This window comes from Miniopterus schreibersii (assembly GCF_964146895.1).
Source record: "Miniopterus schreibersii genome assembly, chromosome: 4".
Classification (NCBI taxonomy): Eukaryota; Metazoa; Chordata; class Mammalia; order Chiroptera; family Miniopteridae; genus Miniopterus; species Miniopterus schreibersii.
The window spans coordinates 10,688,039-10,708,933 of record NC_138105.1 but is presented as its reverse complement, the minus strand read 5'-3'; the positions used below and the strand labels follow the sequence as shown (position 1 = coordinate 10,708,933).

Below are 20,895 nucleotides of genomic sequence, written 5' to 3'. Positions count from 1 at the left end.
TTGGGAACAGGAGCATAGTACACCATTGTCTTCCATAGTATTCTGGATGTGCTGTGACCCGGTCAGTTGCCAATTAGACATGCAGGTGTGAGATGCAGGCTTGAAGTGTAATGACACTTAAGAAACCTTTATGATCCTGCTTGTTTTGGCTCAGTGGTTAGAGTGTTGGCCCGCAGACTGAAGATACTGGGTTTGATTCCAACCAAGGATGCATACCTCAGTTGCAGGCTTGATCCCTGGCCCTGGTTAGGGCGCATGTGGGAGGCAACCAGCTGATGTGTCTCTCTCACATTGATGTTTCTATCTTCCCCCACGCGGAAAAGCAATGGAAAAAATATCCTTGGGTGAAGATTTTTTTAAAAAAGAAAGATTTATCGATTTAAAATTGTGGGGTTTTTTAAATTCTCCATTGGACTCCAAAAGTACAGTCACGAGTAGATATATGGCTTAATAAATAAAAGGTTTGGGTAACCTTGATGGTGGTGATACCAAGTCAAGTGAGGCAATGGACCTTTACTGGGGGTGGTTATAATAAACTCATTTGCCTATTGACTGGTGTGTAGCCATTTGTGTCAGACCAATATTGTGTTAATTTATCTACCTTTTTTTTGTTGTTGTTGTTTTTTAATGTTTTAATGTCCATAAATGAAGTCTTTTGGTGTTTTAAATTATTTTTTAATCCTCATTCAAGAGTATTTTTCCCATTGCTTTTCAGAGAGAGTGGAAGGGAGAGAGAGAGAAACATCAGTGTGAGAGAGACATTGATTGGTCGCCTCCTGCACTCGCCCCGACCAGGGCCGGGAATGGAACCTGCAGCTGAAGTACGTGCCCTTGGCTGGAATTGAACCCAGGACCCTTCATTCGATGGGCCAATGCTCTATCCACTCAGCCAAACCAGCCATGGTGGTGTTTTCAATTGTATATATCATCTGTTTTAATTACAAAAAATCTGAGGAACTAGCTTTTCTGATTTACAAAAGGATTAACTTGCCCAGGGCCCCAAGATCATGTTCTGACTTTGTTGCCTGAGGTCTTTACTTCATGCTTCTGCTTTCTGTTATGTGATCTTTTCAGTTGTGGTAAAGAGAGCTTGAGAATAATGAGTGGTTAGTTAACTTTTTAAAATTGCATTTAATTTTTTTTAGTCTTGAATCCAGATAATAGTTTTGAAATATTAGTGGACCAATCTCTTGTGAACAGTGGAAATCTCCTAAATGACATGACTCCTCCTGTAAATCCTTCACGTGAAATTGAGGACCCAGAAGACCGGAAACCTGAGGATTGGGATGAAAGGCCGAAAATACCAGATCCTGATGCTGTCAAACCAGATGACTGGTGAGTCTTTGAGTGCAGTGGAGCATTTTGTATATTCCACGTGGCTTGAACAAATGAATGTTAGTTTAGATCTGATAATTTTAATAATCTATGATACAATTAAAATGATAAGGAAAACATAGACTACTGTAGCTGAAAGGGGGCCTTATACCATTTTACAAACCACAAAACTCTGAAATGGATGAGTTTTTTTTTGTGCTGACAAGGTTACTTTTTGTCAAAACCTCAGTTCTCTTGGCTTGGCCTATCAAATGCTTCTGGGAATTCACAATGAAAGCTTGAGTCCTCCGATTTTAAATTTTAATTTGAAAAATAATCTTTTTTCTATTTAAATAAAACAAAAGAGATCTGTGCTTTGTGCTGGGCAGTGGAATACAAAGCCACAAGGACATGAGCTGCCCACACAGCTCCCAGTTCAGCAGGTAAATGAAATTGGGATGCATATGGTGAGTGGTCTAATAGTAGGTGTTACTTGGTGACCCAGAACACCAGGTATACCTAATTCAGGGTGGTTCCTTGGAGCAGTGCCAATCAAATTGAGACTTGAAAGAGGAGTAAGAATTAACTAAGTGGTAAAGATAGGAAATGATATTCCTGGTTAAAGAAGCACATCATGGGTAGAAGTAGAGCAGGAGTGAGCTCAACACGTATGAGGGAAGTTGAGTATATATGGCCTTTTGTGTAGGGTACAAACTAGAGAGTGATGAGAAATGAAAACTGGCTTTTGGAAATGTCAGAAAGGGAACAAAGAGAAATAATAAAGCTGATCTTCCATTTGTAAAAGTCTCCCCTTAAGCTTAGCTGTGAAATTACAGTTGGTGTTTTTCCTCCCTTAAATTAAGGTATGGGTTCCTGGACTTTTGCTGCACTGGTGTAAATTCCAAGTTTTCTTATGTATTTGGTAAACATTAGATTTGGACTCAGCCTTGTTGTTAATATTATATTCCTTATCTGTTTTATTTTGGAGAAGAGGGTGTGAGTGTTCTGCTTATAAGTGTCAGCTGAATGTTGTACAAATTCAGGTTCTCTCACAATTCATTTAAAACTAAGCATAGTTCAAAAATATGATCAAGGATGGATGATGTCTTTGCTTACCAACTAAAGTGACACCATCTTTCAGCAACTGCATGAAACTGAAAGTTGGTACTTCTCGGCGAACTTTTATTTTAGAAGTAACTGAGGTATAATTAACACACTAAAATCAACCCTTTTATTTATTCACTTTTATTTTTTAATCCTCACCCAAGGACATGCTCAGAGAGAGAGAGGGAGAGAGAGAAAGAAAAACATCGATCATTTGCCTCCCATACACGCTTGACCCAGAATCGAACCAGCAAACCTTTCAGTGCACAGGATGATGCTCTAGGCCTGGCTTTAAAAAAAAAATTTACTATTTTTTTAATCCTCATCCAAGGATATGTTTTTTACTGATTTTAGAAATAGAGGAGGGAAGAGGGAGAAAGAAAGAGACACATCCATGTGAGAGAGAAACATTGGTTGCCTCCTGTACGTACCCTGACTGGAGATTGAACCTGCAACCTGGGTATGTGCCCTGACCGGGAATTAAACCCGAGACCTTTTCGTTTGTGGGACGACGCTCCAACCGAGTCACACTGGCCAGGACAAATCTACCCTTTTAAATTGTACAGTTTAGCTGTTTAGTATGTGCCACCATCACCACTATCTAATTCCAGAAGCATTTTATCATCCCGAAGAAATCCATCCCCAATAAGCAGTTACTCCCTATTTCTACATTCCCTACTTTATTATTATTTTTAAATATGTCTTTATTGATTTCAGGGAGAGAGAGAGAGAGAGAGAGAGAAACATCAATGATGAGAGAATCATTGATAGGCTCCCTCCTGCATGCCCCCCACTGGGAATCGAGCCCACAACCCAGGCATGTGCCCCAACCGGGAATCAAACCGTGATCTCCTGGATCATAATCGATACTCAGCTGCTGAGCCACGCCGGCCAGACAACATTCCCTACTGTCTCTATGGCTTTGCCCATTCTGGCCATAGAATAATAAAATACGTGACCTTTTGTGCTGGCTTCTTTAACTTACCATAATGTTGTCAAGGGTCATCCATTTTGGAGCATGTATCAGTGCTTCATTTCTTTTTATTACTGAATAATGTTCCATAGTATAGATAATACCAATTTTATTTATCCATATCTTAGTTGATTGAGATTTAGGTTGTTTTCCCTTTTTGGCTATGGATTATGACTAATGCATCTATGGACATCCTTGTATAGGTTTTTGGGTGGATATACATTTTTATTTCTCTTTAATATATACTTAGGAGAGGAATTGCTAGGTCATATGGTAACTCTTTTTTGAGGAATTGTCAAACTATTTTCCAAAGCACTGCACCATTTTGCTTTTTCACCAGCAATGTATGTGGGTTTTACTTTCTCCACAGTCTCACCAACACTTGTTTTTGTCAGTCTTTTTTATTATAGCCATCCTTGTGGCTGTGAAGTGGTATCTTATTATGGGTTTTGTTTGCATTTCCCTGATGGCTAATGATGTTGAACATCTTTATTGTGTGCTTATTGGCCATTTGTATATGTTTAAAATTTTTGCCATTTTTTTAATGGGGTTGTCTTTTCATTACTGTAAGAGTTCTTGATATATTCTGGAGACTAGGCCCTTATCAGATATGTGATTTGCAAATAATTTCTAGAAAAATTTTAAGTTTTGAGATTAAATAAGACCTAAATATTTTTAGATTGCCCTGCTTCAGATTCACAAAGGGGACCACATTGTGATTCTCTGGCCATTGTTGTCATAATTGGCTTTTGCTTTTGTGTTTAAGGGATGAAGATGCCCCTGCTAAAATTCCCGATGAAGAAGCCACAAAGCCTGAAGGCTGGTTAGATGATGAGCCCGAATATGTAGCTGATCCAGATGCGGAAAAGCCAGAGGATTGGTAAAAGCTTCAGTTAATTTTTAATTACCTTCTTTTTAAAAAAAATTTTTTAAATATGTCTTTATTAATTTCAGAGGAAGGGAGAGGGAGAGATAGAATGATGAGAGTGTCATTGATCCGCTGCCTCCCACACGCCCCCTACTGGGGACCGAGCCCGAAATTCAGGCCTGTGCCCTGACCGGGAATCAAACCATGATCTCCTGGATCATAGGTTGATGCTCAACCGCTGAGCCACGCTGGCTGAGCTTAATTACCTGTGTTTTCGTTTTGTTTTGTTTTGTTTTGTTTTGTTTGTTTTGTTTTAACAGAGATTAGCCTTTTATTGAATGTGTTACAAAAGGTTTAGTCAAAAAGACCAAAGCCCATGTCATCATCAGACTCCTCAGATTCTTCTTTCTTTGCTTCCACTTTCTTCTCCTCAGCTGGTGCAGCAGCGGTGGAGGGGGCAGGACCTCCTGCTGGTGCAGCAGTAGCTGCTGGGGCAGGTCCACCAGCCCCTACATTGCAGATGAGGCTCCCAATGTGACATTGGCCAGAGCCTTTGCAAACAAGCCTGGCCAGAAAGGTTCAACATTTACACCAGCTGCTTTAATGAGGGCATTGATCTTATCCTCCGTCACCGTCACCTCATCGTTGTGCAGGATAAGGGCCAAGTAGATACAGGCGAGCTCTGAGACCCAAGCCATGGTGTGGGCGAGTGGTGGGCGGGTGCTGCCGGGAGTGGTGCTAGTCGCCAGATGAAGTGAGGGCCTCACCCCAACACGGCCTTAGCTTCCTCGGAAGAACCGAGCACCTTACCGGCAGCTGGGGAAAAGGGCAATTACCTGTTTTTTTTATCGAAGTAGAAGTTTATACTTAAAGACAGCTGAGTGCCCAAACTTAAGTGTAGAGCTCAATAGGTTTAATTATTATTTTATTTTATTTTTTGTTAATCCTCACCGGAGAATATTTTTTCCATTGCTTTTCAAAGAGTGGAGGGGAGGGGAGGAGAGAGAAACATTGATGTGAAACACATCAACTGATTACCTCCCACACAATCCCTGACCAGGGGGCGGGGAGCAAACCTGCAACACAAGTACATGCCTTGATCGGGAATCGGACCCTTCGGTGTGGGGGCCAAAGCTCTAACCACTGAGCAACACTGGCCAGGGCGATTTAATTATTTTTTTATATCTTTTACACACCCCTCATGAGAAACCGTGGTTACTAGAAATGTTGAAACAGCATGGTGCTCTATAGTGTGACACTGTGAAAGCATTCCTATGGGATTTCAGGGGAGCCCTGGGGTGGCAGTTCATAGTCCTGCTTCACAGTCCCCATTTGTAATTGGTTTATTTCTCCACAGGGATGAAGATATGGATGGAGAATGGGAGGCTCCTCAGATTGCCAACCCTAAGTGTGAGTCGGCCCCTGGGTGTGGCGTCTGGCAGCGACCTATGATTGATAACCCTAATTATAAGGGCAAATGGAAGCCCCCCATGATTGACAACCCTAACTACCAGGTCTGTGTTTCTCTCTCTTTTTTAATCCTCACCTGAGGATATGTTTTACTGATTTTAGGGGTGGGGGGAGTAGAGAGAAACATCAATCGGGTACCTCCCTGCCGGGGATTGAGCCGGCAACCTTGGTGCATGGGATGATGCCCTAATCAACTGAGCCAGACCAGCCAGGGAAAGGTGTGTGCCTCTTAATGTGCTTCATTGATCTGGTTGTGTTCAGATACAAGTTTTGTCTGTAGCGAGGCTGCCAGGTTGATCACTATTTTCAAGCAATAGAAGTACAAAGTTAACTTCATAAATTGAGAGAGAACTTAATGTGTTCAATGTTGAAAAGATAAAGCTAGAAACTGAAAAGAAGAGCTTTCATAATTGCTTTGTAACTTATGTTTAAAAACAAAGAAAAGACAAATGGAAAACTTGCTATTTGGGTACCCTTCTATCATGTGGCAGGGGGTGCTGCAGCAGTAGATACAGATTGGTAGTCTGTGGTGGGGTGGAGAGAGGACTGGGATAGGAGTTATTCCCAACCACAAGTCAGCTCCTTGCTTGAGCTCAGTATTATCAACTGGAAAAAGACTGAAATTCAAATGAGATGATAAGAATCGGATAGTGACATTATTAAAGCTTCACGTTTACTGTGGGCATGTAATCACTCAGACCCTGGTCTCACTTGTGTTTCTATTCTAGTCAAATTATTTGTAATCATTAATTTTCACTTTGTCACACTTTAAAATGTAAGATGTAGGTATTTTTGATTGTGCAGGCAATAAGATTAGTTAAAAATTTCCCTTTAAAAAAATACACTTTGGCTGTTCTGTTGATGGCCATTTAGGTGGATTGCCTTTTTTTTTTTGAATCCTTGATGCTGTAATCATCCTTATGCATGTCTTAGTGTACGTAGTAACTATTTCTCTAGGTAGTTACTTAGAAGTGAAATTGCTGGTTGAAGATCATTTACATTTTAAATCACCACTAAAGAAGTCTGTACCAACATAGGCTCCCACTCCTGCTAGCAAACTAGTTGATGAGAGTGGAGGCTTTTGGAATGTGCCAGGCACAGTGAGGTGTTGGTTTAGATGAATGTTGTGTATAATAGAAATTAAAAGTAGTTGGGGGGGAGGGGAGAAAGAGGTGAAGGGGTCAATTCTATGGTGAGGGGTTGTAATTAGGCCTTTCGGGGTGACTGCTTGGTAGTGAATACATTTGTCAAATTATGTTGTACACCTAAAACTTATATAATAATAATAATAAAAATAAAAGAAATTGAAAGTAGTTGAAGTTCAGATGTCTTAGAGGCAGAGTGTAAAACATCAGTATCATTTATTTTCTTTCTGTTACTCAGTTAAGTTTCACAAAGTCAGCACTTAGCTCCATTTATCATGCAGAATTCATCTTAATTCTTATTTAGAGTCACCGTAAATTTGAGTTGATCATTATCTGAAATGATTTTTTAAAATATTTTTCTCTAGGGAATCTGGAAACCCAGGAAAATACCAAATCCAGATTTCTTTGAAGATCTAGAACCTTTCAAAATGACTCCTTTTAGTGCTATTGGTTTGGAACTGTGGTCCATGACCTCAGACATTTTCTTTGACAACTTTATCATTTGTGGTGATCGAAGAGTAGTTGATGATTGGGCCAGTGATGGATGGGGTCTGAAGAAAGCTGCTGATGGAGCTGCTGAGGTTTGTGCTTGCTTGTTTCTTGTGCATTTATATCTGCAATTGCTACTTTTGCACAAACCTATCATCTATGGTTTGCCTTTTCCCTTGTTTGGAAATATTGGCATAAAAAGTGATCTTATGCCTACTAAAGACAAAATATGGTGTTTTTGGACATGATTGCTTTAGTCTAATGCAGTGACTTTATAATCTATTTGTGTTATGTGTAGGATTTTTTTATTGTGTTAAAATATATTTAACAGAATTGCCATTCAGGGTGTATTTTAATGCACTCTTTTAAATGTTGAGTGTTGGTTTACCCAATATGTGGAATTTTCAAAGAATTCGTCATATGGCTGAGCTGTGAATTAGAGAGCCAGGGGCATTAAGATCAAGAAATTCTTCATTCACTGGTTCCTGAAATTAAGTCTTTAGCTGGTGATTAAGAAGCCAGCTTTCATACCTGTGAAAGGGAAATCACCTTGATATAGAGAACAAGAAAATTGAGGATTTTCTCCTATTTCCTTTTTTTTGCTGTATGAACATCTTGGCTTGAACCCTTTGGAAAAGGTGGAGCCTGAGTAGTACCATGTAGTCATTGAACAGTGGAACATTGCTGCCTATATTTGGCATCAGAAGCCAGAACTTGAAATCAGTCGTGTCTTGTTTTTCAGCCAGGTGTAGTGGGGCAGATGCTGGAGGCCGCTGAGGAGCGCCCATGGCTCTGGGTGGTCTACGTCTTGACTGTAGCGCTGCCTGTGTTTCTCGTAATCCTCTTCTGCTGTTCTGGAAAGGTATGAGGATTGGTTTGGTTTGGTTTTCAGTCACTTTTAGATAGAACTCTTATGATATTAAAAAATAAGATATATTGCCTGAGGTTTTCTTTGTAGCAGCTTAGTAGTAACTGGACCACATTTGATGTTGACTTCTGAAACCTCTTTCACTACTCTTAGTGGCCAAGTATTGTACCCAGATGGGAGTGGCATTTGTAGCCCCTTCATTTCTAGTAGTATTTATAAGCCACTGTCCTTAATATTTGGCAGCAACTTTGGGGCGAGGAGGGAAACAAAAAACTTAGATATAAATCTGGCCATCTGGGCATAAACCTATTCCTCTTGGCACAGCTGTTTCTATTGATACACTTTATAATTTGATCATTGATTTGTCATTACCAGTTCCTCCCTACCCCCATTCCCCCACAAATACATGTGGGGTAAAACAGCCTTTTTTAGTTTTTCTTGTTCAGCCTTTGTTACATGCAATGGAAAATAAAATAAAATTTTGTCTAGGCTCTACTTATACTAAATAAGAATTATGCTTTACCTTGCATTCAAGATGTTCTGTAATCTGATCCCCAGAGTGCCTTTTCCAGCCCTATCCCCACCACTATTCTGCCAGTGGGCCTCAGTCACCATGACTATTTAAACCTGCATGGTTCTGCCTGACCCTTTTGTACTTATCCTTTTTTTTTTTTTTAAATGTATGTTTATTGATTTCAGAGAGAGGAAGGGAGAGGGAGAGAGAGAGAGAAAAACATCAATGGTGAGAGAGTCATTGATTGGTTGCCTCCTGCACATGCCCTGCTGGGGACTGAGCCCGCAACCCGGGCATGTACCCTGACCGGGAATCTAACCTCGATTTCCTGGATCCTAGGTTGATGCTCAACCCCTGAGCCACACCTGGCCGGGCTATACTGTTCCTTTTATCTTGAAACCCCACACACTCTCACCCAAGAAAAGATTCCTCAGGGCATGGAGTACATCTTACTCATTTCCATATACCTACCCTAGTACACAGCCTGGTACAGAACTTTGCTCGTAGGCATTCAATAATTATATAATAACGTACTATATAAAATGTGAACAAAATGGTTGTACTGTGGGGAAATCTTTCAGAAACAGCCCAGCCCTGTGGAGTACAAGAAGACGGATGCTCCTCAGCCCGATGTGAAGGAGGAGGAAGAAGAGAAGGAGGAAGAAAGGGACAAGGCGGATGAGGAGGACAGCGAAGAGAAACTGGGTAAGAGGTGGATCCCAGAATCCCTGCTTTCCGCTGAGACCCTGAGATGGGCAACCCTTCAGCGAGTTACTGTAAAGATTGTTTTAGACTCTCGAGTTATATTCTAATGCTAATTGTCTACTTACCCCAAACAAGTGTAAGGTTTGCTGAGTTGTTTTACTTTGACTTCTGTCTTAGAAGAGAAGCAAAAAAGTGATGCTGAAGAAGATGGTGACGCTGTCAGTCAAGAGGTTGAAGATAGGAAACCTAAAGCAGAGGTAACAGGAAGGGGGAGTGTGTTTTTTGCTTTTTTAATCTTCGTCTGAGGATATTTTTTCCATTGCTTTTCAGAGAGTTGGCAGGTGGTGGGGGGGTGGAGGAGAGAAATGTCGACTTGAGAGACACATCAATTGGTTGCCTCCCGCACGCACTCCGGGCTGGGTCGGGCCTGTAACTGAGGTACGTGCCCTTGACCACAATCAAACCTGAGACCCTTCAGTCCACAGGCTGACGCTCTAACCACTGAGCAAAACCAGCAAGGGCTGTTTTGTATTTTAAGCATCTAAGTTGAAGGTACATTTAAGTAGAAGGAATATTTTCATAGAGTAATTTTCAATGGCCATGGCTGTAAAAAAATCTGTTAAAGTCCATTTTATAAAAGTGAAATTCTTAGAAATACAGGTCAGCATGTTAAAACTTCAAATGATATCTGAATCATTTATTTTTTCAATAAATATTTGTGGAGTGTCCATTATATGTCAGGCCTTGTCAGTGAACAAGATAGACAAAGGTAACCCGCCTTTGGGGAGCTTAATTTCTAGTGGGAGGAAACAGAATTAGCAGTAGACATTTTAAGGAAGTAAATGAACAAATGTTAAAAAAGTTGGCCATGAAAAATAAAAGCAGGATAGGAAAGGATATCAGAAGTGCTGGAGGTGGAGTGGGTTGCAGTGTTAAAGATGGTAGGCCTGTTTGGCTTAGTGGTTAGAGGTTCAGCTTGTGGACCGAACGGTTATGGGTTCGATTCCAGTCAAGGGCATGTACCTCGGTTGCAGACTTGATCCCTGGCCTCGGTTAGGGCATGTCTCTCACATTGATATTTCTCTCCTCTGTCTCACCCCCTCCGTACCATTCTCTGGAAAAAACCAATGGAAAAATATCCTTGGGTGAGGATTAACAATGACAAAAAGACAGTACGCCTCATTGGAGAGGTGGCATTTGAGCGAATACTTGAAAGCAATAAAGATTTTTCCATGGGGATGTCCATGGGAAGAGCATTCCCACAGAGGAAACAGCCAGCACAAGGGCCTAATGTGGTAGCCTGTAAGGCCACCATGGTCAGTAGAATGAGCAAGTGGAGAACAGGAGGATGGGGAGGGTCCAGATTAGGTGGTATCTCCTAGGCTGTTGTATGGGGTTGGCTTCTCCTAGTGAAATGGGCAGCCATTCAGGCTTTGGGGCTAAGTAGTGACCCAGTCCGATTATTCCAGCTGTCGTGTTTTCTACAAACCAGGAAAAATCAAGGAGACATGTTAGGAGATTGCTGTGCTAATCCGGGTGAGATAAGGTGGTCCTGAGCAGGACAATAGGAAAGAAAGATGTGGGCTTCTGGATCTGGATCTCTTGGTGGGTTGGATATGAGGTTTGAGGGAAGAATAGTCCACACCTTTCCTACCAAGGTCCCTTCCCAAACACTTCTCTATTTCATTACCTTTTTTTCTGGAAACATTGTACCCAGTGTCCATTTCCAGCTCCCTCTCTTCTGCCCTCCTATTGATAAAGGTCAATGCTGTTTATGTTTTAAGTGGATATATTCTGTCTTAACTAAAATGTAGAGTTCTTTCAGGTAGGGTCAGTCTCACATATTTTTTATAATCCCCAAGCTTCCTCACACAGTAAGAAGTCCCTGTGTAGAATAGGAAGAGTACCAGGCTTATCGTCTTAAGTGTCACATGGGACTTGGCTTGGGTAGTCGTCAGTCCCCCCAAAATCTAGTTTTTTCAGCCTCAAAGTGGGACTAATGTGTCCACAGGCCAGTAGATTATTTAGGATTAATCAAGATGACATGTGAATGCATGGTGTCTGGTCCTTTTAAAAGAAAACATTTATGGGTTAAATTGAGAAAAGTGCATTTTTACAGAAAGAAGACAAAAAAAGACTGTATTAAAACACATAATCCCACTACTTCCAAGACAGTTTTTGGCACATTTTCTTCTAATCATTTTTTTTCTCTTGTTTTTCCCTCAGATGGGTTACCCTCAGCCTGGTAAATCTTGAAAACTTGGGGAAGTTTTACTTTTCTTAATATGCTAATTATAATGAATTTCTTGTCTTTTCAACCAATAGGAGGATGAAATTTTGAACAGATCACCAAGAAACAGAAAGCCGAGAAGAGAGTGAACTATCTTAAGAACTTGATCTGTGATTTCCTCTCCCTCCCCTTCCCCTGCAAATGTGGTCCTAGGAGAGAACCTGGCACACCTTAGGTTGAAACTCAAAACCTCCAGATGTCACCTTCAGCAAGTTTCCGTCGAACACTAGCCCGTGTAATTTTAAATATCTAGCAGTAAATAATTGCAGTTGTGACAAACAGGACCCTGTTTTTGTAGAAAGAAAGCATTTAACAATGGTTGTAAAATGTAACATGAAGCAACTAACTTGTATTTTTTTTTAAACATCTTTGTTTTTTTAAAATAGATAGAACTTGCCAGTCTTTAAAATCTTGGCTTAATTTAATATATTAATGTGTCCATGCAGGAATAACACCAACTTTTGGAAATGCTAGGGGGGCGAATTCCAGTTTTTATAACCCATTTTGTTTGAGTTTGGTATTACAAAACATTCAAGTGTCTCTGTCCCTTAAAATTGATGATCATGTTTAAAGTGTGTTGTTTGTGGTTATAATCTTGTATTGCTTACTTCCATTACTCAATTTCTACTAAGGAAATTGAGGAGAGTGATTGGATGGAAGCCCAAATTTATATAAAGGTTCTGTTTAAATTGTATTAAAAATGGACATATAAAAAGAAAAAAACTTTTCACTTGATGTTGGTTAGACCATAAAGTGTGTGTGTGTTCTGTTGTCCTTGGAACAGCTCAGTTCACAGACAGCTTTGCAGTTAGCGGAGGAGGTGGCATTCGGGCCTTTGTACTCTACAGACCAGGCATGTCTGGGTTGCAGCCTTCTTGAGCAGGTGGCTTTTTAAGGACCGCTACCAAGACATATGAGCTCCAGAGTAGATGCAGGTGTTTTCATCCCATCTTCCACTCTGTTGACACTGTTTTCCCTTCCTGTTTCCCCAGATTCCTAGCTTTCTCCTCTGCTATGCATTTTCTTCACAGTGCAGCTTGCTGTCCGTTGCTGAAAATGATTGTAAGCTCTGCATAGTGTTAAGCTTTATTGTGATTGTCTATGTTTCTTCCTTTTTTAAGCAGACCTGCACCTTTCCAGGGTCAGAGTACAGAATAGATTGCTATCTTTTTTTTTTTTTTTTTAATCCATTTCTTTCACTCGGTGTAAAGACTAGAAGTCTAATCCAGATGTGAGCCAATTCAGAATTGACTGTAATTGAACACAGGCTAAAAAGTATTGATGGGAGGAGTGACATAGAGCATGAGTTATCCAGTTTTTGTAGCTGCTAAACCTTTTAAGTTTTCATTTGCAGTTCACGTAACAGTTCTGTCTTAAATAACATGATAAAGCAGTCCTGTTAAAAATAATTTTTTTTTTTTAGTATGTGGATTGTAGAATATTTTAATAAGTGATGTTAGGTTTGTTTTTCATATGGAATGCAGATGGGTGCTATCAGAGTCTCTCCTCCATCACAGTATAATAATCTCACTATTACACCACACTGAAGTGTATTCAAAATTAGATGTTCTTTTAGCTTTATTCTTTCTTCAGAGGTGTTTCAAATATACCGATGATACTGTTCCTTGCACTGAATATATAAACGCTCCAGAGTGTTTATATTGGGGAGATATTGGGGAGGAAGTATATTTGTAAAAGATGAAGGCTGTGTCTGTTTATTTTGTTTATCTTCAATTTTTTACCAGCTCACTTAAGTTCTTAGGAGGGTGGGATGCATTTTTCTTGCTGTCCAGTGCTTTATTCTTTTCATCTGTTGTTCTGTGGTCACAGTGACCTTAGCTATGTAGCACACTTTCCCAAATGTATTGAGTGCAAATAAACAGTTACTTAGCAAGACCTGAAAATATGTCTGCAGGTTTCTCCTTTGAAGCAAATGCGTGGGGTCATTGCGTTTCCAGAAATCTGCCTTCACTCTCTGTTGATATTTCATGCCTCACAGTTTCTTCTCGCTGAGCTGTGGAATAACAAGTGTAAGTTGGTAGAGTGTTCATTTGCCTTTCCAGGGTTATGTAGCAAAGTTTGTTCAGAAGAAAACAAGTCTTTTCTTGGTTCTCTTTTTCACTTTTTGTTAAAGTTGCAACCTCCTGATTAAATGTCTGGCGCATTAATGAATGACCAGCTGCAGTTTTTAGCTCTTTAAAAGGCACTTGCATTGTGATTTTACATGCTGGTTATCTGTCCCATTGTAAAATGCCCACTCCATCAGAAGTGTTCCTCAGTTTCTCTTGTCCACAATACTTTACACTTTTCTCCAGTGTCACATTACTAAATCGTATTACATTAAAGCCCTGTGTTAAGCATCTGCTTTTGACTGAACTTCTTCATAGTAACCTTTAATTCGTGTGTTTTACAGTTTCAAAATGGGTTAATCTTCCTCTAATTGGCCACTACATGAGAGTTTGTTAATATGTAGAAACTCCTAAGAACAATGGGATAATTATAGTTATCCCCTGGTATCCACGGGGATTGGTTGCAGGACCCCCCACAAATAGCAAAGTTAGAGGATACTCAAGCCCCTTATATAAAATTGTACATAGTATTTGCATATAACCTACACACATCTTCCCTTATACTTTAGATTACTTAGACATATTACAATGTAAATGCTATTACGTTTTATGTTTTGTTAATCCTCAACATATTTTTTCCCATTGCTTTTCAGAGAAAGTTAAGAGAGGGAGGGAAAGGGAAATTAGAGAGACACTGACTGGTTGTTTCCCGAAGGCACCCTGACCTTGGGTGGGGAGTGAACATGCAACCCAGGTACCTGCCCTTGACCAGCACTTGAACCCATGACCCTTTGGTGCAAGGGGTCCACACTCTCACCACTGAGCCACACCTGCCAGGGTTGTAAATACTATTTAAATAGCTGTTAAACTGTGTAGTTCAGTACAGATGCAACCTGCAGCCATCATAGGCTTAACTACATAGCACCCATCAGCAACAGTGAAACTTTTTTCCTGATATTTTCCATCCTTGGTGGTTGGTTGAATTTGAGGATGGGGAACCCTCTGATACTGAAAGCCAACTGTACTTTGTCACCATGAGGATTTGGTCCAATCAATTCAATGGAGATTTTTGCCTCCTTTTCTGCTGGATTGGGGTTTAATAGTTTCTGTTGTGTCATAGGAATAACAGCTCAAAGAGGGATAAGATTTATGGGGTAAGATTTATGGGGTAAGAGGTAAGATTTATGGGGCCCTCCCTAGCCGGTTTGCTTAATGGTTAGAGCTTTGGCCCCACAGACGGAAGGGTCCTGGGTTTGATTATGGCCAAGGGCCCATACCTCCGTTGCAGGCTCCAGGGAGGCAACCAATCCATGTGTGTCTCACATTGATGTTTCTCCCTTCCACTCTGAAAAGCAATGGGGAAAAAATCCCCAGGGTAAGGATTTAAAAAAACATAACTATTTGAATAAGTAAAAAGTTACTATAACAGCTGTTGGAGCTGCTGTTGATGCTGCTCCTCAACATGCAGCCTCCTGGCCACTATTTTTTAGCAATTAAGGTTCCCAGTGTCTCAGTCCAACACCAGACTAGTTTTATTGCTGACTCATTGATCCCGTATTTTTTCCTAGTCTCCCTTTCCGTTTGACTGCTAGTTATACTAGAGTGTAATTGCCTTTGGTTGGATATTGAGTGACTCAGTTTTACCTGACACCATCTTTTAAATGTAAGGCTTGCAGGCCATACTCCCGGTTTTGACTGAAACGTCATCCTCCCCACTAATGAAGCTAGGCTCCCTGCACCTCTTCCTCACGTGTGCTGGGGCTTTTTTTTTTTTTGTAAGTAACAACTTGAAACGTGTTCAAATTTTTATATAAATGTGGAAATTGACAGTCCCAATGATTCTGAATGGTGCGAGAGGAAACCTTTTCCAGCTCACTCGTGAAATTCTCACCAATTAAGAGGCTGGATGTAAGGAATGAGGTCGAAGAAAAACAGCTGACGTTGAAAAAGCGTGGCTACTCTTGAGTTTATCTGAGCCAGCTTCAGAAAGGTTGCCAGAGAAGAAAATGGTGAAGTGCACTGATGCCGGGCGGCGTCCAGGTCGGGCCAGTTGCGCCGCGCCTACTGCCCGGCTCTCCTCCGCGGACCCGGAAGGGCCTGCCCGCGGGGGGCGGTGCTCCGTGCGGCCCCGTCCGTCACACTTGGCTGGGTGCCCCAGGACCGAGGCCCGCCCCTTACTTGAGAGTTCCTTTAAACTCCGCACCGGAGCCCCTCTGCGCCTCCGGCGTGCTTGCCCCGCCCCTCGGGCGGCCCTCTCACCCAATTCTGATTGGTCGCAGTCCCTGCTCATCAGCCGTGACGCCAGGGTCGCCTGCCGGGGACCCGCCCTCTTCCGAGAGCCCTGAAAACAATTTTAAGATGGCGGCTACGGCGGCACGGAAAACAATGGGCTCGGGGTGGCGGGGCCAGGCCGAGGCCTGAGGTGGGCAGCGAGCGCCGGCCGGGGTCGGGCCGAGCGGAGCCGCAGGAAGACCCGCCGCCGTCTACGGAACTCGCGGGGCCATGGCGCGGCCGTGAAGCGGCCGGCCGCCGGCGAGGAGCGGAGCCCGCAGTTCCAGCCGGCCCGAGAGGCCCTCCCCGGGCCCGGCCCGTGCAGTCCTCGGCCCATGGTGCTGCCCACCTGCCCCATGGCGGAGTTCGCGCTGCCGCGGCACAGTGCGGTCATGGAGCGCCTCCGCCGACGCATCGAGCTGTGCCGGCGCCACCACAGCACCTGCGAGGCTCGCTACGAGGCCGTGTCGCCCGAGCGCCTGGAGCTCGAGCGCCAGCACACCTTCGCCCTGCACCAGCGCTGTATCCAGGCCAAGGCCAAGCGCGCCGGCAAGCACCGGCAGCCGCCCGCCCCGGCCGCGGCCCCGCCGCCGGCCCCGGCCCCGCGCCTGGACGCCGCCGACGGCCCGGAGCACGGCCGCCCCGTCGCGGTGAGTAGGGCGCGGGGAGCGGCCCCTTGCGCGGAGACGCTCCTCGGGCCTCGCTCTGGGCAGGCGAACCTGGCAGGGAACTGAGCGGTTGTCACCTGCGGCAAATGGCACAGTGGCATTAATTTGGGAAAACATGACCGTAAAGACCTTACATTAAGGCTCAGGCTGGGAAGGCTGGTGAACGGCAGCTGAAAGGTTTTCCTCCCAGACGTGATTCTGAAGTTTTGAGAACTTTCTTTAAACACACAGTGGCCTGTAATAGTGGTCTCATTTATTCTGCAAATGTTTATTGGGTCCTTGCTGTTTGCTGGTTCACGGCTTCCATATGGAAATCAGTCAGCCTTCAGTTAATCAAACTCTTCTGAGTGGAAACATCCAGAAATTCTTGGAAACCTTAGTAAAAGTATTTCTTGTTTAGGCACTCCAGAAATTTGTGAACTTGTGAATCCAGCAATGTTGTGGACAACTTCAGTTTTCATTGATAAGCCTATTTATAAATTCTGATTATGTTAGAGAGTTTGTTGGTAAATTATTATGCCCTTTGAGTTCTCAGTAGCTATTCAAAAGGGACAGAACTGCCCTGGCCTGTGTGGCCCCATTGGTTGAGTATCGTCTTGTGCACCAAAAGGTCGTCGGTTCGATTCCTAGTCAGGGCACATACTCAGGTTTGGGGTTCCAGGTCAGGGTGCATACGGGAGGCAACAGACCGATGTTTCTCTCCCTCTCCCTTTCTCTGTCTCCAAAAATAATCAATAAAAGCATGTTTTTTTAAAGAGAGAGAAAGTTTTTTTGTTTTGTTTTCTTGGTAATTTAAAGTTTAAAACAAATGTTAGCAATCTAATTTGTTCTATGTATTTTTTAATTCATGCCTTTATTACCTTTCACCTGGGCTGTTGCAGTGCCCATCCCTAACTAGTCATCAAGCATTTGGTCTCTTTTCCTCTCTAAATTCTTTGTCCCCCACAGGTCCTATTCTCTGGTTGAATTATTTTCCATATTCTCTCCCACATTAGTGTGGGCTGCTGGACATTTCGTTGATGATTGCTTATTGGCTAGTCAGGTCTCTGGTTCTCACTTTCCTCATCTGTAAACTGCAGGTATGTTTAGCTTATTATCCTCCAGGAGGGTCCTTTCGTCCTCCCAGTCTTTCAGAATCCTGCCATCCTTCAGATCTAGCTCATATTCCTCTTCTTACATTCCTCCTCTTTTTTAAAATTTATTTTTTATTATTTTACTTTGTTGATTTGAGAAAGAGAGGAAGGGAGAGAGAGAAACATCGATTTGTTGTTCCACTTAATTATGCATTCATTGGTTGATTCTTTTATGTACCCTGACCAGGATCGAACCTGCAACCTTGGAGTATCCCGACAAGCGCTTAAACTACTGAGCTACCCAGCTTGAGCCATCTTCCTCTTCTTGAAAGTTAGTTTCTGACCACACTAGCCGAAAGCAATCAGAATCAACTTTGTCAAAAACATTTAGGAAACTTATTGTCTATGCTGTTTATTTTTAGCACATAGTCACATACTACTTTGGCCATGTCTTTCCTTTCCAACTAGACTGTAAACCCTGGGAGGCAGGGGTGTTTGGCTCAGAGTTTCTTACACATTGTAGGCTCTCAGCATGTGTTTATTGAGTGATATTAAACTTGGTAGTACTTAGTGATGTATCTCCTCCTTTGTGCTAACCTCAAAAAGCATAATGGCTTAACTTCATGATGCCTTTACTACCAATTATTGTTTTAAGAAAGGACTAACAGTAGTGGGTGGTCATGCCAATTTAAGTAAGTAATGAAAGCTCATAAAAATCTTAGTTTACACGCAAATAGTTGCCTTGAACACCACCTAAGAAAGTATATTAGTGATGATTCAGTGTGTTTAAAGAGAATGAGAGTTTAAACCGTACATGATATTTTTAGTCCTGAGTTACTGGAGAGAAATTTCTCATGTTTGAAGATAGATTAATTCTGAGTGTGTTAGAACTTGAATCTGGCTTGTCAGTTATTCCTTTGAGTGTCAGAGCCTCATCAGATGTGCCGTTCTCTGTTGATGTCTTATCACATTAAACCTTGAGCCATGGATTTCATGAATTTAAACTTTAAAGAGGAAGTGCTCTTCTGTTGTCTCCCTACTAGGAAGAGAGCCCCTTTTTACTTCAGTCTCCAAGTGATTCTGGCTGAGCTCTTTAGCCTTGAAGTGGGTTGGAATGGGATCTTAGGAATGAGAAGATTAATGTCACTAAGAAAATAGTGGCATTTTCTGTGTTAGTGGCTCCTTCAGTTCAGAGGGGGAGAGATTCCTTGCCGGGTAGGATTTGGGCTTGGAGAGAGAAGATGCCTCTTAGTTATTATTTTTGACAACTGAAAAATGTATTTAATTAATATTCTTTACATAAAGAATACTTATTATTTTTTGCCAGTTGTACTATAGTACTGTTAGGCAGCTGTTTTGTAGCTTGTTACCATCCAACAACCATTTGTAAGCTAAAAAGGGATCACATTTACTCATAGTGCTCACCTTTAGGCTTTTCCTTCTCTTAAGATGTCACACCACAGCAAGTCTTAACCACTTTCTGCTTACTGTTAAAGATGGGTCAGAAACAGTGCTTCAGCCTATCTAGTTGTTAAGGAATGACCTTGTTAGATTTTCTTTATGCTGTGTGTGCTCTTTCAAAACCAAATAGTAGTTTTCTAATGACAGTTGGAGTTGACTTCTTTTTGTAGGAAAGTTAGATTATAGAGAATTATCCACCCATTTTACATAAATATTCATTCTGTAATGGAAGTAGTCTTTTACAATAGCTTGGACATTTCATTTAATAAAGGTTTATGCCTCCTCCCTTTATCCCCACAGCTGTTATTCTTTTGCTGCTTACTCCTTAAGTGGTTGTGATAGTCTAAGTAGAAATTTGACAGTTGCATGCCAAATTTTCAGTTTCGTGGAAGGTGCCTTCCCTGCTTAGGGGCACAAAATTTCTCTCTAACTTTCTATTGCAAATTTAAAACTTAGAGAAAAGCTTCACAAATACTACAAAGAACATCTGCATACCCTTCACTTACATTGTACCCACTGCCCAATTTGCTTTTCATTTACATGCATACTGTCATTCTTTCCTCTCTACATTTTCTCCCTTCCTCCTTCCCTCCCCCCCTCCCCCACGCTTGCTTCCTGAACCTCCTGAGAGGGCACCACACACCTCATGGCTCTCTACCCCAAAACACCCCAGTGTGTACCTGTACCTTCTAAGAGTTAAGAAAAATGTGCAGGTTTTTAATAATTTTATAGACTAAAATTATGTAAGAATTATGCAAATAACAAATTATTTCCAGCAAGTAGGTATTTCTGATCATAAAACAGACATTGTACTGTAATCATGTGGGATAGTTTTAGAGAAAAGATGACTAATGTGGCTTTAGGAACCCATCTCTCCCTATAACATCTGGGGCCTCATCCTAGCCCCCTCTTTCCTTTTTTATCTTCAGTATCCCTTTTCCCACTACATCCTTCCCTTCAGCTTGAAAGCACAAGCAAATATTCTTTCGTCTCTTCTCACCCTCAAAATAGTGTTCCATCTTCTTCCTTCCCCTTGCCCTTTCCACTGAACTTCCCACTTACATTAGTCCATTGTGATCTGCCTTCTACCTCTTCTACTTTTCCAAAGTTACCCCCTTACAGGACCAAAGATGGAATTGCCAAATTTACTGGCTTCTTAGTCATCATTCTTTTTGACTTTCTCCTCCTTACGACTTTTCTTTTAGCTTCTACTCTCTTCTGATTTTCTTTCCAGCTCTCTGACTGGATTTTCTCAGTCTCCTTCCTGCTTTCCCTTATTAATTCATGCAACAAATATTTCAGTGTCTGCTGTGGGCCAGAGCATATTTTAGGCACTAGAAATACAGCAGTGAACTGGACAAATTAAAACTCTGCTCACGTAAAGAAAGAGATCAATAATTTAAAAATTAAGTTTTAGTTGTAATAAATGCTAAGAAAAGTTAAAAGAGTAGTGTGATACTGAGTGATTTGCAGTAGCAGCTTTAGATAAGATGCTTTGTCTTTTTTTTTTTTTTAATCCTCACTTGAGGACATGCTTGCATTGATTTTAGAGAGAGAGGAATGGAGTAAGAGAAACATTGGTGTGAGGTGAGAGAGAAACACCAATCAGTTGC

General features: G+C 41.8%; 2 protein-coding genes and 1 pseudogene across 6 annotated transcripts in view; 2 read left to right on the top strand and 1 right to left on the bottom strand.

Moving 5' to 3' along the window:
- CANX (calnexin) overlaps positions 1-14,100 on the top strand; it is a 58,639-nt gene extending 44,539 nt beyond the window's left edge. For all 4 annotated transcript variants that reach the window (XM_081136868.1, XM_081136867.1, XM_081136869.1 and 1 more), the window contains exons 8-15: positions 1,146-1,335; positions 4,158-4,271; positions 5,617-5,773; positions 7,240-7,455; positions 8,106-8,225; positions 9,327-9,450; positions 9,628-9,707; positions 11,776-14,100. In XM_081136868.1, coding sequence (XP_080992994.1) covers positions 1,146-1,335; positions 4,158-4,271; positions 5,617-5,773; positions 7,240-7,455; positions 8,106-8,225; positions 9,327-9,450; positions 9,628-9,707; positions 11,776-11,829 — 1,055 coding nt within the window. In that variant the 3' untranslated portion in view covers positions 11,830-14,100. The remainder of the gene's footprint in view (positions 1-1,145; positions 1,336-4,157; positions 4,272-5,616; positions 5,774-7,239; positions 7,456-8,105; positions 8,226-9,326; positions 9,451-9,627; positions 9,708-11,775) is intronic.
- Positions 4,578-5,031, bottom strand: LOC308557000 (large ribosomal subunit protein P1 pseudogene; annotated as a pseudogene). Its single transcript has one exon. The product of its transcript is annotated as a large ribosomal subunit protein P1 pseudogene (transcript).
- A 2,074-nt stretch (positions 14,101-16,174) lies between the features above and the next one.
- Positions 16,175-20,895, top strand: part of MAML1 (mastermind like transcriptional coactivator 1) — a 44,047-nt gene continuing 39,326 nt past the window's right edge. The window contains exon 1 of the mRNA XM_081136242.1: positions 16,175-16,730. Within this exon, the coding sequence (XP_080992368.1) occupies positions 16,416-16,730 (315 nt within the window). The 5' untranslated portion in view covers positions 16,175-16,415. The remainder of the gene's footprint in view (positions 16,731-20,895) is intronic.